Source organism: Sodiomyces alcalophilus, assembly GCF_042370955.1.
Source record: "Sodiomyces alcalophilus JCM 7366 unplaced genomic scaffold ACRALscaffold_5, whole genome shotgun sequence".
Taxonomy (NCBI): Eukaryota; Fungi; Ascomycota; class Sordariomycetes; order Glomerellales; family Plectosphaerellaceae; genus Sodiomyces; species Sodiomyces alcalophilus.
The window spans coordinates 1,389,950-1,401,787 of NW_027263536.1; the positions used below are offsets into that span (position 1 = coordinate 1,389,950).

The window sequence follows — 11,838 nt, forward strand, 5'->3', positions numbered from 1 at the left end:
ACTATGGCCCCAAACATTCGGCCATCCGTCCATCTCCATTCCACTGGCAAAAGTACACAACCAAAGACGAGAACGAACACCGCAAGTATCTGACCCTTCTCCGTTGCTTTGTCCTTACCGTTAAGCCCGACTAACGAATCTAGTCCTGCGTCCAAACTATAACAAGTGTGTAATGACAATCCAGAAGCGCCGTACATCGCCGCCAAATAACAACTACCTTACCCTCCCTGAATGTCCTTACCCGATCCAACGCCGCAAAATAAAATAACCAATAGAACGCGCAATCATCGCCAAAAACATAGATATCTCAGCCTTATCGATGCCCAATAAGAACAATTTCGTTGTCATCATCATCTTCGTCTTCGTCATAGTCGTCCTCCTCGTTGTCTTCGTCCCCTTCGTTCTCCGCTTCATCGGATAGAGACTCTGCCCCGTCGGACGACGAATCATGGAAGCGATGGCCCCAGAGGCCTAGCATGTCCTCATCCGTGTCATCTTCATAATCCTCAACCACGACACTGAATGCCGTAACTGATGACCTCATCCCCAGGCCCGGGGCGGGTGGAGGGGACGCTGACCTGGCCAGACGGTCTGGGAGTACCAGTCTTGCTCCCGGAATCCCCATGCCGGGACCCGTGTGACTCGAATGTCGCCTCCTCGCTGATTGTCCCGTCGCGATTGCCCCGGAGGCGGTATCTTCGGACACGACTTGTGATTGCTCTGATCCTGTGGCGCCCTGGGCGTCCTGCGACGCCCGCGATGCTTGGTCTGGAGATGTACTCGGCCCGACCGAAGAGCCGCTCCCGCTGCCGTTGTCGCCGTTTATCCGTATCTCTGCCGTGTTGTACGAGCGGCAAATGGCGCACTTGAGGCCCAACCAGTGGTAAGGCACGGTACTCTTGCCGCTGCAGTCATTGCACAGGATGGTGGCCGAAGTAGACCGGAACTCGGCAGGCATCGGCTGACTTTGAATGTCTAGATCGAGGCGTCGGAAGTAGCTCTCCATATTAAGCAAGCTCTTGTTACAGATCGGGCACTTGTATGACCGTTTCATATGTTCGTTGTAGCATTTCGAGTGGATGCTGTGGCCGCAGACCATGAATACGACTGGATTGGGAGAGGTGAACATGTACTCCCCGCAGATGGGACAGTCGCAGTCCGTGGATCGCTCGATGCATTTATGGGAGGCTTGAATCGATATCGAGATGCATGCGCAGCATTTCTATATAGTCTTAGCGGCATGACCCGAGAAGATGACGGGAAGGAAGTAATCAAGACGGGAGAGGGGGACACCATACCTTGCAATGGAAAAAGTCTTTGCCCAGGCCCATCCCACGCCGACAGATGCCGCAGTCGTTGCAGTGGTATATGTTCTTGTCCGGATGGTCGTCCCACAACTTGCAGACGTTGCAATAATAGCGAGCCGTGCCCACGCCGCAGTTGATGCAGGCATCGCCGGCTTTCTGCGGGTAGGCACAGAGCATGCAGAGCATGTTCTTGGTATCTTTCCGGATCAGGCTGTGATCCTCGGCGGCATCGTGACAGAAGCGGCAAGTGTACCATTTCCCACAGGTCGAGCACTGTAGTTTGACGTTGCGGCGGTAGTGGCTGCAGCCAAGAGGCCGTTCCTGCTCCGCCTCGGGTGAGGTGTCTTTAGGACCTCCCTTTACGGTCGCAAAGGTCGGCTTCACATCCTCGGCCGTCAGAACGAACTGCTCGGAACTCGGGGCGTCGCCTTGCGGGTGTTGCCAGAACTTGAGCGACTCGAGCGCGCTGACGGGGATGGCTTGCTTCCAGGCTTTGGCGGTGGTTGGGGAGCTGTTGAGGCTGTCCGAAGAAGGTATGGTGATGGGCGGGCTTGTCGGGCGTGGAGCTGGCGTCGTCTGCTGCGACCGATGATAACTCTCCAACATCATCTGATGCATGCAGCGGGCCATGTCGACGGCGGGGAGATCTTCAGCCTGGAGGGCGAGAAGGCGCTTCCGCAAAGTGCCCATGCCGTCATCTTCAGGCAGCCGAGGTGATGGCTTGGTTGGATTCTCCATGGGTTCGGCCGAGTTTCCTGTTTGTTCGGAGTCGGTGCGAGCACCTGGAAGAATGGCGATGTCGGTCGAGATGTCGGGGCGGAGTAATACACCGTGGGCGTTGTCGTTTGGGTTGCACCACGGGACCCTGAAGGTTGCGGGGCTCCAGTCACATGCTGCTGGTTCCGACGCTCCTCAGTGTTCTGCGGGTGAGAGCGATAGTGGGTGGTAGAGTGGTCCCAATCAGGGGGGATTTGGTCGGGCAACCGCTGGCCTTGTCGGATGACCGGATTGACGATAAATTCTGTGACCGGAGAAGGCATCGAAGAGGATTCGTGCGGAAGAGCAGCGAGAACGGTCGGAGGTGGTCTTCGAAAGAACTATGGAGTATTTGGGGGAAGAGCGGGACGAGTTTTGGGGTACAGTGTACGAAGTACGACATACAGTCTGCGGTACTTATGTATAGTACCTAACTCCCTCCCCCCTAACCGACAGAAGCCGGCAGCTAGCACCTAATTACGTAGAAGTCCTATTCGAGAAACCCTTGATGCAAACGGGATAGTCATCGACGACACTAAGGATGGATGCGGGTTTAAACAGCCGATGTAGTGTAGAGGAAGTCTTGAGGTGACAGTTGTTGGCATTGGTACCGACATGGGTTTACTTCGTAAGAACGCGCACGCAGTATTGCGGGCCTTAAAAGTGGGAAACGATGCCACAAAAGCGACCCCAGCTAGGTCCGGAGCAACCTTTAACAATGCCTGTGGTTTCGCGATTATTAAAGGTGGCCTAAACTCAATATATGACATACACATGATCACATGATAGCAGTGCCTCCGAGCAAGCAATACAGGTCGATCTGGGCGGAGCTGTGAGTAGATGGGAACAAGGTTCCCTGTAACAGGCGCGTACGAACATGAGAGTTCAAGGACGGTGCAAATTCAAGAGAGAATACTTGGATGTAGGTACCTATAGAATGCGGAGTCGCTGCCATTGTTTTATTTTGCGCGACAAAAGTCAATGAGCCCCAGACATGTTCGATGGAAGGAGGGAGTACTCAGCAAGACGTTGAAAATACCGCTACTTGGAGTTGTCGCCGAGGACTATGAGTAAGTACTCCGTGAATACGGAAGTACATGGCCATTCGGGGGCGGGAGTTGCAGATACTTATAGCAAATGCGAGTACGGAGGTAGAATGTCATGGAGGACAGTTCTCGGGGGAATTGCCAGATAAACATTCTTGATAAAAACGGCATCTCAAAAGAGGCTTGAATGAGCCATTGGTCGGACGCAGGGAGGGAAGGGAGGGAGGAACTTGAGACTCGGGATTGCTGGTGCACTGTATGTACGAGGTACAACGTACAATATTGAAGGAGAACTTTCCCTCTGATGGGAATGTTTTAATTAGCCCCAACGTCAGCACCAAGGGAGGTAGCAGGTACTTCCATTAATAAGTATCCGTACCTGAACCCGACTTGACCACGTTGGCTTCGTATCATTGCTGTCAGCTACCGATGGATCTTTTTTTCCTCTCCCCACGCAGCCCTCCCTTCAACTGGTGTGGCCTTCAGTAGGACGTTCCTCTTCATTGCCCTCCCTTGACCTTTTCTGGACTTATTTGGAAGGTCCTCGTTTCTCTTCCTGTCTTTCTTTCTATCCTTATTTTTTTGGGGTTCTCTTTTTGCCGTCTACACGAGTCCGATTCACTTCCTAGAGCTATACCAAGCTCCTCCCCCTCCCCCCTTTTTAATACCCACAAGACCCTTAGCATCTCTCGTCCCGGCACTGCCATCACACACCGACAGATAGAGGTCTACCCACGAGACTCGTTATACCAAGTCGTCTCATTGCGCCATTTGAGCGACCGACAATGGCGTCAAAGAGGCCTGTTGTCGCCTCTGGTGCAGATGTTGGCGATGGAGTTCGGAGGCGGCCCGTAGCGGCTAACCAAGCCGTGCCTGTGACGGTTGCGCCGACTGAAGTCGATAACAAGAAGCAGTTGCCAGCAAAGGTTGGTAGTGACGAACACGAAATATCCGCAAGGGCCATTGGCTTCTATAGTGTCCACTCCGACGTTCGAGCTGACTCTGTGCGTTCTCCATCTCTAGAAGTCTTCCGTCCTCGATGTCCTCGACGCGTGGGAGGTTGTGATTGCCCCGATACTCTTCACTGCCGTGGCCATCTTCACCCGCTTGTGGAAAATTGGTCTCAGCAACATCGTCACCTGGGATGAGGCTCATTTTGGCAAGTTCGGTAGCCACTACATCAAGCACGAATACTACTTCGACGTCCATCCTCCCCTGGGCAAGATGCTGGTCGGTCTATCTGGTGTCCTTGCTGGATACAATGGCTCCTTCGAATTCAAGTCTGGCGAGAAGTATCCCGAAGATGTCGACTATACTTTCATGCGTGCGTTCAATGCCGGCTTCGGAATCGCCTGCATCCCCATGGCCTACTTCACCGCGCGGGAGCTTAAATTGTCCCGGCCTGCCGTCTGGTTGGTCACGTTGATGGTTCTCTGCGAGAACTCGTACACTACCATTAGCCGCTTTATCCTCCTCGATTCGATGCTTCTCTGCGGTACCGTGGCCACCGTCTTTTGCTGGTCCAAGTTTCATAACCAGCGCCACAACAGCTTCGAACCCGAGTGGTTCCTCTGGCTGTTCATGACTGGCCTCAGTATTGGATGCGTGTGCAGCGTGAAGCTCGTCGGTTTGTTTGTCACCGCCCTGGTGGGCCTCTACACTGTCGAAGACCTATGGCGCAAGTTTGGCGATACGAAGATGCCCATCGTTACCTTCGGCGCCCACGTCGTCACCCGGGTTGTTGGCCTCATCGTCGTTCCTCTCTTGGTCTACGTTCTCTCATTCGCCCTGCACTTCGCCATCCTCGATAGCACCGGCCCTGGAGATGCCCAGATGAGCTCTCTCTTCCAGGCCAATCTCAAGGGCACATTGGTAGGCAAAGACAGTCCCCTGGAGATCGCCTATGGATCTCGAGCCACCATCAAGAATATGGGATACGGTGGCGGTCTGCTCCACTCGCACGTCCAGACGTATCCTGAGGGCTCCCACCAGCAGCAAGTCACCTGCTATCACCACAAGGATTCCAACAACGACTGGTTCTTCTACCCAAACCGCGATGACGAGCCTTATGATGCCGAAGCTGAACCCCGATTCATCGCCGACGGCTCTCTTATTCGTCTGATTCACGCCCAGACCGGGCGCAACTTGCACTCGCATGACATTGCTGCCCCGATAACCAAGTCGGATAAGGAGGTGTCCTGCTACGGCAACTTGACCGTGGGTGACGCTAAAGACCATTGGAAGGTCGAGGTTGTCCGAGACGCGGCATCCAGGGACCGTAGCAGGGTCCGAACTCTGACGACGGCTTTCCGTCTCAAACATCCAGTCATGGGCTGCTATCTCCGTGCCGGGAACACAAATCTCCCGCAATGGGGGTTTAAGCAAATCGAAGTTACTTGCACCAAGACGAACAACCCTCGCGACACTTATACTCACTGGAATGTGGAGGCTCATTGGAACGACAAACGCAAGTCCTTTCCCCTTCCCCTCCTTTCTCCTTGCAACACGAAACATGTATTAACTGGTCCGCATTAGTCCCTCCCAGCGATCCTAATGTGTACAAGTCGCCGTTTATCCACGACTTCATCCACCTGAACGTGGCCATGATGACATCCAACAACGCCCTGGTTCCCGACCCGGACAAGCAGGACGACCTGGCGTCAAAGTGGTGGCAGTGGCCCATTCTCGACGTCGGCCTAAGAATGTGTAGCTGGGATGATTCGGTCGTCAAGTACTTCCTCCTGGGTAACCCCTTTGTCTACTGGGGTTCGACTGCAGCCCTAGGTGTCTTCGGGCTGCTTGCTGCGTGGTACCTCCTCCGCTGGCAACGAGGCTTCGGCGATCTGAACACGACAGAGCTGGACCAGATCCACTACTCGGGGCTGTACCCCGTTGTCGGCTGGTTCCTTCACTACCTCCCGTTCGTTGTCATGGCGCGTGTGACATACGTACACCATTACTATCCCGCGCTCTACTTCGCCATCCTGACCTTTGGTTTCTTGGCGGATTGGTCGCTCCGGAACCGGAAGCGAGTAGTCCAGAATGTCATTTACGGACTTCTCTACGCCGTGGTCATTGGCCTCTACATCTACTACATTCCCATCTGCTTCGGTATGACGGGACCTAACAAGCAGTACCGCTACATGAAGTGGTTTGATAAGTGGAGGGTCACAGACTGAAGGAGCCTATTCGTCTACTGGTGGTTGCCACAGCTACCATGTAGAACTCCAGTCGATCTCCGGTCTCGTCGGATCATCCTGGCCGAGCCAAGCCATTTAGACAGAGCTTTACGTTGACGGACTATCACGATGTGGTCCGCCCACTCCCTCTCACACATAATTATTCAGAATCAGACGGGATCGGCGGCGGTAAAGAGGAAAAATGAGGAGTTGTGCAATTATTGTATGGGGTGTAGGACATATGGGACATCCTGTAACAGCTTAACACGAGGCAATGCAAAACGAGGTTTTGGACAATGCCCCATAAGTGGACGTCATTGTTCTCACGTGTTGGTTGTTCGACGTTGGTGATCTGGGCCAACGCAGCTTGCTGCTAGACATTAGGTATTACAATGGTATTTGGTGCCATGGCCGCTTCATGATGTACAGACTGCTTCTCTGGCGACGATGTAGGGTATCTAATTCCCCTGTTCGACCCGACTTCCTCCGTATCTTCTCTTGGTCGCTTGTAGCGTAGTGGCTTGCTCTGTCGGGCCGTTGAGAGCGAGTGGGTGGGTGCAGACAGCTGTAGGTATGGACCTAAGCGTTCAACCCGATTTTCTCTACCCTTCTTTTCGTGTTTCTTTTTTCCCCTCGCCGCCTCGTCTTAACAGCACCCTCCCCCTGAAGCTTTTCCCCGGTCGGGTCCGAGGCGGACCTGGCGGTTGCCGCCGGCACCAGGCCCCTTGACGCCGGAGCGGCGATCGTTGAGGTCGTATTTCCCGGCCTGGATGTTCTGGTATATGCGTTCGGCCACACGCGTAAAGGCCTTCTCGACGTTGTCGCCGCTCTTGGCGCTCGTCTCGACGTACTCGAGGATCCCGTTGCGGCGGGCCCAGGCCTCGGCCTCGGCGCGGGTGACTTCGCGGCGGTTTCCACCGTCGCCGTCGGGCGAGTCGGGCTGGGCGAGGTCGGCTTTGTTTCCTACGAGGACGACGACGATGTCGGGTTCGGCGATCTGGCGGAGGTCGTTGAGCCAGTCGGTTACGTGCTGGAAGGTCTGCTTGCGGGTGAGGTCGAAGACGAGGAGGGCGCCCGAGGCGCCGCGGAAGTAGGAGCGCGTGACCGACTTGTACGTCTCCTGACCGGCGGTGTCCCAGAGCGAGAGCTTCATGTGTTTTTGTCGCGGAGGGGGCCCAGTAGGCTCCGGAACTCGAGGCGGATCGGGTAGCCCGTTCGGTTTTGTGGGGGTCGTTTCGGGTTGTTTGGTGTTGGTGGTGGCGGTGGCTCCGACATCGTCATCACCTGACGACGCAGAGGAGGAGGGAAGGGGCCCGGCGGGCGGCGGTAGTGGTTGGGAGTGCGGCGGGCCGACGGGGACGATCCGGGAGCCAAACTCGACGCCGATGGTGACGTCGTGGTGTGGGGAGAAACGGCCTTCGCAGAGGCGTATGGTGAGACTTGATTTACCGCATCCTGAGTCGCCGATGCAGACGAGCTTCGCGATATAATCCCAGGGTGGGGAGGACATGGCCGGTTATTCGGGAGATAATTCGAGGGAGAGCAAGGCAGGTAGGTGAGCGGGTTTGCTTTGGAGGCCAGGAGGCGCGCGGCCCGGGTCGAATAGGGAGTGGGAAAGGTTGTCGGGCTGCTTCGCGAAGAAATCGATTATTCGTGACTTGGAATTACTGGGCGGTTCGACGACGGCTTCAATTGTTTCCCAGAGCTCTTTGCAAGCGGTGATTTTCGAACGCTACCCGTGGGAGCTGGAGTAGTCGACTCCCAGAACTCTTGGCTCGGGGTCGTGGACACCCAAGCTACTGCGTTGGGGAATGTGTCCCAGCTCAGCTAGAGAATTCAAGATTCGAAGATCAAGCAACGGATACCCAAGGCAAGAATTAGAAACGCGAGGAAAAAAGGCCAGACAGTTCAGATGCTGTTTCACCGCGTGAGGCTGCAGAGCTCCTCGTGACGGGTCGATAGTCAAGGTGAAGGACGGGGACCAGGGAATGTCTTTGGTTGGTGGACAAGGATATTAGGAAATCCCGAGTCTCCGGTGACGGGCTTGGTGACCGGGGTCTCTTATCAGTGACGCAAGAAATGGGGGTCTGATAGCGAATCGAGCAGATACAAGGATGCCGCACGCGACCTGTTACTGAGGGTCATGATGTGCGAATTATGCACTCCGTACCTACTCCAAGTTGCTATGGGTACGTACCTATGTACTTAAGGTAGGTACTTATTCCTATTCCGTCCTTGTCATGCTGCTTGTGTTGCTTTGGCAGACCACACGCCGAAATAGGTAGAGCAGCGAGAATGGTACTGCCATTTTCATTCTTATTAGTATTATTATTATCTTATTCAAGAAATAAAAGAGAAAAGGCAAAAGCTGATCGAATGGTAAAGTGCTGTCGAACGTACGTACTGTATGATACATCGCGAATACAAACTTAGTCCTACGTCGTATACGTTGTACGCTACAACGTACGTACCTTACCTAAGGCGAGGCAGGTAGTACTTCGTACCTGTGCGATAAGCTTCCCCGCCCGAGGACCCTCCCAAGCCAGGTGCTACAGTACCTATAGTGGAGCGCAGAAGAGGTAGCGGCTTGGGCGCTATAGCCTGTAACCAGCCACAAGGCTGCCTAGGGTCTACTCTGAACCCAGTTCCCCATCATCAGTCATCAGAGACACAAGTCATCAAGTCACCTGTTAGTGCTGTCACCGACTCGCTCTCGATTCCCCCGTCACTTCACTGGGTCTCTCCTCTTCGTTCCCTCACCTGTTCACCTCGTTATACTCTCCCCATAGAACCTGGACAAACATCTTTAGTCACTGGAACGGAACTGCTTTTTGTTTCATGTTACCTCCTCCAATCTTCCAATATTGTTAATATTCCTTGGGTCCATCGATATCCCGTCGCGCCTTGGACTTACAAGCACATCCTCCCGTTTCTGCTACTCGCTCTGTTTGTCCACGTAGCCAGTCACCAAGCATCCGCTCCTTCCATACTAACGCCTCACACCTTCATCGGTTTCTACGACGGGCTGTCTGAATCCGCTGATCGTCTCCAGTGTTTGGTACGACAGCCCTGAGGGGAGGTTGCCTCAGGAACCTGGTGCAAGATGTTCTCGGAATGTACGCTTGGGGTCTCCCGCTCTTCCCCCTCCCGCCACCCTCTCTCTCAATTTCGTATGGTTAATTGACGTCCCTGACTCTTCATTTTTTGACAGATGCGTCGAGGTTTCTCGCGCAATCGCAGAGCAGAATCTCCAACTTGGACCAACCCGATAATGTCGATAGTCCGTCTCGACCAACATCCGACCGAGCATCACGCCCTTCGCGAAATCCTGCCCGATCTTTCCTATCCCGGGCTTACGCTGGCAACCCGTATCAGACGTATCAAACAGGAGGCTCTAGGTTTGGCCATCTGGGTTTCGCCTCTCGTTTGTCAGCGGCCCGTGAAGACGCCCCATTATTCCACAGCGCTCTCAACGAGTACGGAGAGGACGACGACGAGGAGGAACGGGACCGTGAGGCTGCCGACTTGTTCGCCCTGCAGAGGTCTCGCCGTGTGGCCGCTGCCAGTAAGCTTGCCGAAAGTTCCGAGACGGACCCGGACGGGAGCCGCGGTTCCCTAGACCAGAGCGAGGATGCTAGCCACCAAGGTCAGAGATACAGCCAGAGTGGCGCCCCGCGCAGAGGCATCCGCAGCAGTTGGAACGGCACCAAAAGCACTGGCGGACGTGGAAAGGGGCACGGTACGATCGATGAGGAGGCTGAGGAGGAGCCCCACGACTCGGGAGACCGAGCTATCCCCCATGGTTTCGGGGGAGACCCTAAGATGGTGGACGTGGGGCTGGACTCCCACATCGAGTACGACGATCCACCGGCGTCCTTGACAGGCGATGCCGATGTCCACGACGACAGTCCCCCGGCATTCCAGAAGTTCACGGGTGGGACGGACCGCGACAGTTTTCTCCTACGGCGGGACTCCCCTCAAGGATCAGAATACGACGAGGCACGGCGTGGCAGCTCCGACGACGATACTCTCCCGGCTACGGTGCCGCTTGCCCAAGGGGAGATATTCAAGTACGACCCTTTCTTCGCCTGGCTCTTCCTCATCCTCCTTGCGGCTCTACTATCGACCTTTGTTTTGGTTTGGCTGCATACTACCGCAAGGAAAGGAATGGGAGATACCATTTACACAACCCTGCGGGCCTCTTTCCACATGCTTGCTGTCGACACTGTCGTATCCGTCATGGTGGCGCTTCTATGGCTTGCCGCCCTGCGATCCTTCGCCCGGCCATTGACCGGATTGATCGTCATCGCTGTGCCGGTGGTCATGGCGAGCTTCTCCATCTACGCCCTCGTCTCGAGTTTCAAGGGGGCGACCAAAGGGGCGAGTCTTCAGGATCGGGCGTTGCGATGGGCATCCCTCGTCCCTGCAGCGGCTTGTGTCATCTGGGTCTTCCTCGTCGTCCGAGCACGTCACAGCATCCGCCAGGCCGTCGAGATTCTCGAGTTCTCCAGCCGTATCCTAGCTGCCAACTCAGCTTTGGTGCTCCTTGGCTTTGGCTGCCTAGTCCTCATTGTCGTCTGGACCTGGATGTGGATGGGCATGTTCACGAGGATCTTCCTGGGCGGGTACTTCTCCAAGTCCATGGCGAGGTTCGTGATCAGCGTCTCCAGCTGGTGGCTCGGCGTCTGGTTCGTCCTCATGTACATGTGGTCCGTGGGTGTCATCAACTCGGTGCAGCGAGCGACCACGGCGGCCACAGTGTCTCAGTGGTATTTTCACCGCATGGCGGCACCCGCCCCTTCATCCAACGAGATCGTGTCGGCCGCCTTCGGCCATGCGGTGACGACCGTTTTCGGTAGCATCTGCCAGCAGACGTTCCTCGCCCTCCTAGTCCGGACGCCACTCCTCGTGTTACCGAGGAGCATCGCCAACATACTCGAGGCCATCAGCTCGCGCATCATACCGACGCCCATCTCCGCGCTTACCAACCCGCTCACTATAACCTACGGCGCGATACACTCCCAGAACCTTCAGACGTCCGCTCGCGGCCTCAGCCGACTAGAATTTCTCTCCCCCGGGCGACCCACGACGACCTTGACACCACACGTTTTCCTGTCGTCCCTGAGGGGTTCGAGGTCGCCCACGCTACCATACCGATTATCGAAGATGCTCCTCTACGCCACACGATTCATCATGGCCACGGCTTTGGGTTTTGCAGGCTGGGTCATGACAGCGAAGCAGCTGCGGATCGCGGCGTCGGACGGGATGGGCCTTCGGGGCTCGGCGTACGCTTACGTCGTGGGAATAATAGCAAGCTTCATCGGATTTTCTGTCATGGGCGCCATGGAAAACATCTTGAGCGGTATCGTGGACGCAGCAGTTATATGCTACGGCAGCGAAAAGTTGATGAGAAGCGGGACCGGAGGTTATTGTATGGAAGCGGCTCATCTCTTCGGCGAGAGGAGAGGAGACGACGGACGAGGCCTGCCTTGATACGTTTCATCCCTGACATTTTTATTTTTTATTTTTCTTTTGTCTTGTTTTGTTTTT

At 55.3% G+C, this 11,838-nt stretch overlaps 6 protein-coding genes across 6 annotated transcripts; 2 read left to right on the forward strand and 4 right to left on the reverse strand.

Moving 5' to 3' along the window:
- Positions 1 to 313: 313 nt before the first annotated feature.
- On the reverse strand, positions 314 to 2,045 carry ACRALDRAFT_1057824 (uncharacterized protein; the record flags this gene model as incomplete). The annotated part of the gene is made up of 2 exons (XM_071015925.1): positions 314 to 1,222; positions 1,299 to 2,045. 2 exons carry the CDS (start codon positions 2,043 to 2,045, stop codon positions 314 to 316), a joined length of 1,656 nt encoding a protein of 551 aa, XP_070874188.1.
- A 601-nt stretch (positions 2,046 to 2,646) lies between these two features.
- ACRALDRAFT_1077244 (uncharacterized protein) lies at positions 2,647 to 3,145 on the reverse strand (the record flags this gene model as incomplete). The annotated part of the gene is made up of 1 exon (XM_071018619.1): positions 2,647 to 3,145. A coding segment is annotated over exon 1 (192 nt), but the record flags the coding sequence as incomplete, so codon positions are not given.
- ACRALDRAFT_1064875 (uncharacterized protein) lies at positions 2,649 to 3,145 on the reverse strand. The gene has a single exon (XM_071017059.1). The coding sequence runs from the start codon at positions 3,016 to 3,018 to the stop codon at positions 2,842 to 2,844; it is 177 nt and encodes a 58-aa protein (XP_070874190.1). The 5' UTR covers positions 3,019 to 3,145; the 3' UTR covers positions 2,649 to 2,841.
- A 749-nt stretch (positions 3,146 to 3,894) lies between these two features.
- Positions 3,895 to 6,288, forward strand: ACRALDRAFT_1035409 (glycosyltransferase family 39 protein; the record flags this gene model as incomplete). The annotated part of the gene is made up of 3 exons (XM_071014994.1): positions 3,895 to 4,035; positions 4,136 to 5,580; positions 5,655 to 6,288. The coding sequence occupies 3 exons, from the start codon at positions 3,895 to 3,897 to the stop codon at positions 6,286 to 6,288; spliced, it is 2,220 nt and encodes a 739-aa protein (XP_070874191.1).
- A 646-nt stretch (positions 6,289 to 6,934) lies between these two features.
- ACRALDRAFT_1035208 (uncharacterized protein) lies at positions 6,935 to 7,798 on the reverse strand (the record flags this gene model as incomplete). Its single annotated transcript, XM_071014989.1, has 2 exons — positions 6,935 to 7,471; positions 7,643 to 7,798. The coding sequence occupies 2 exons, from the start codon at positions 7,796 to 7,798 to the stop codon at positions 6,935 to 6,937; spliced, it is 693 nt and encodes a 230-aa protein (XP_070874192.1).
- Positions 7,799 to 8,664: 866 nt separating this feature from the next.
- ACRALDRAFT_2020477 (uncharacterized protein) lies at positions 8,665 to 11,781 on the forward strand (the record flags this gene model as incomplete). The annotated part of the gene is made up of 7 exons (XM_071020017.1): positions 8,665 to 8,688; positions 8,722 to 8,755; positions 8,805 to 8,834; positions 8,916 to 9,050; positions 9,099 to 9,339; positions 9,378 to 9,463; positions 9,500 to 11,781. The coding sequence occupies 7 exons, from the start codon at positions 8,665 to 8,667 to the stop codon at positions 11,779 to 11,781; spliced, it is 2,832 nt and encodes a 943-aa protein (XP_070874193.1).
- Positions 11,782 to 11,838: the final 57 nt, after the last annotated feature.

Bases quoted from the DNA above. Each gene is read 5' to 3' on its own strand.
- ACRALDRAFT_1064875 (XM_071017059.1), bottom strand. From the start codon at position 3,018: ATGGCAGCGACTCCGCATTCTATAGGTACCTACATCCAAGTATTCTCT.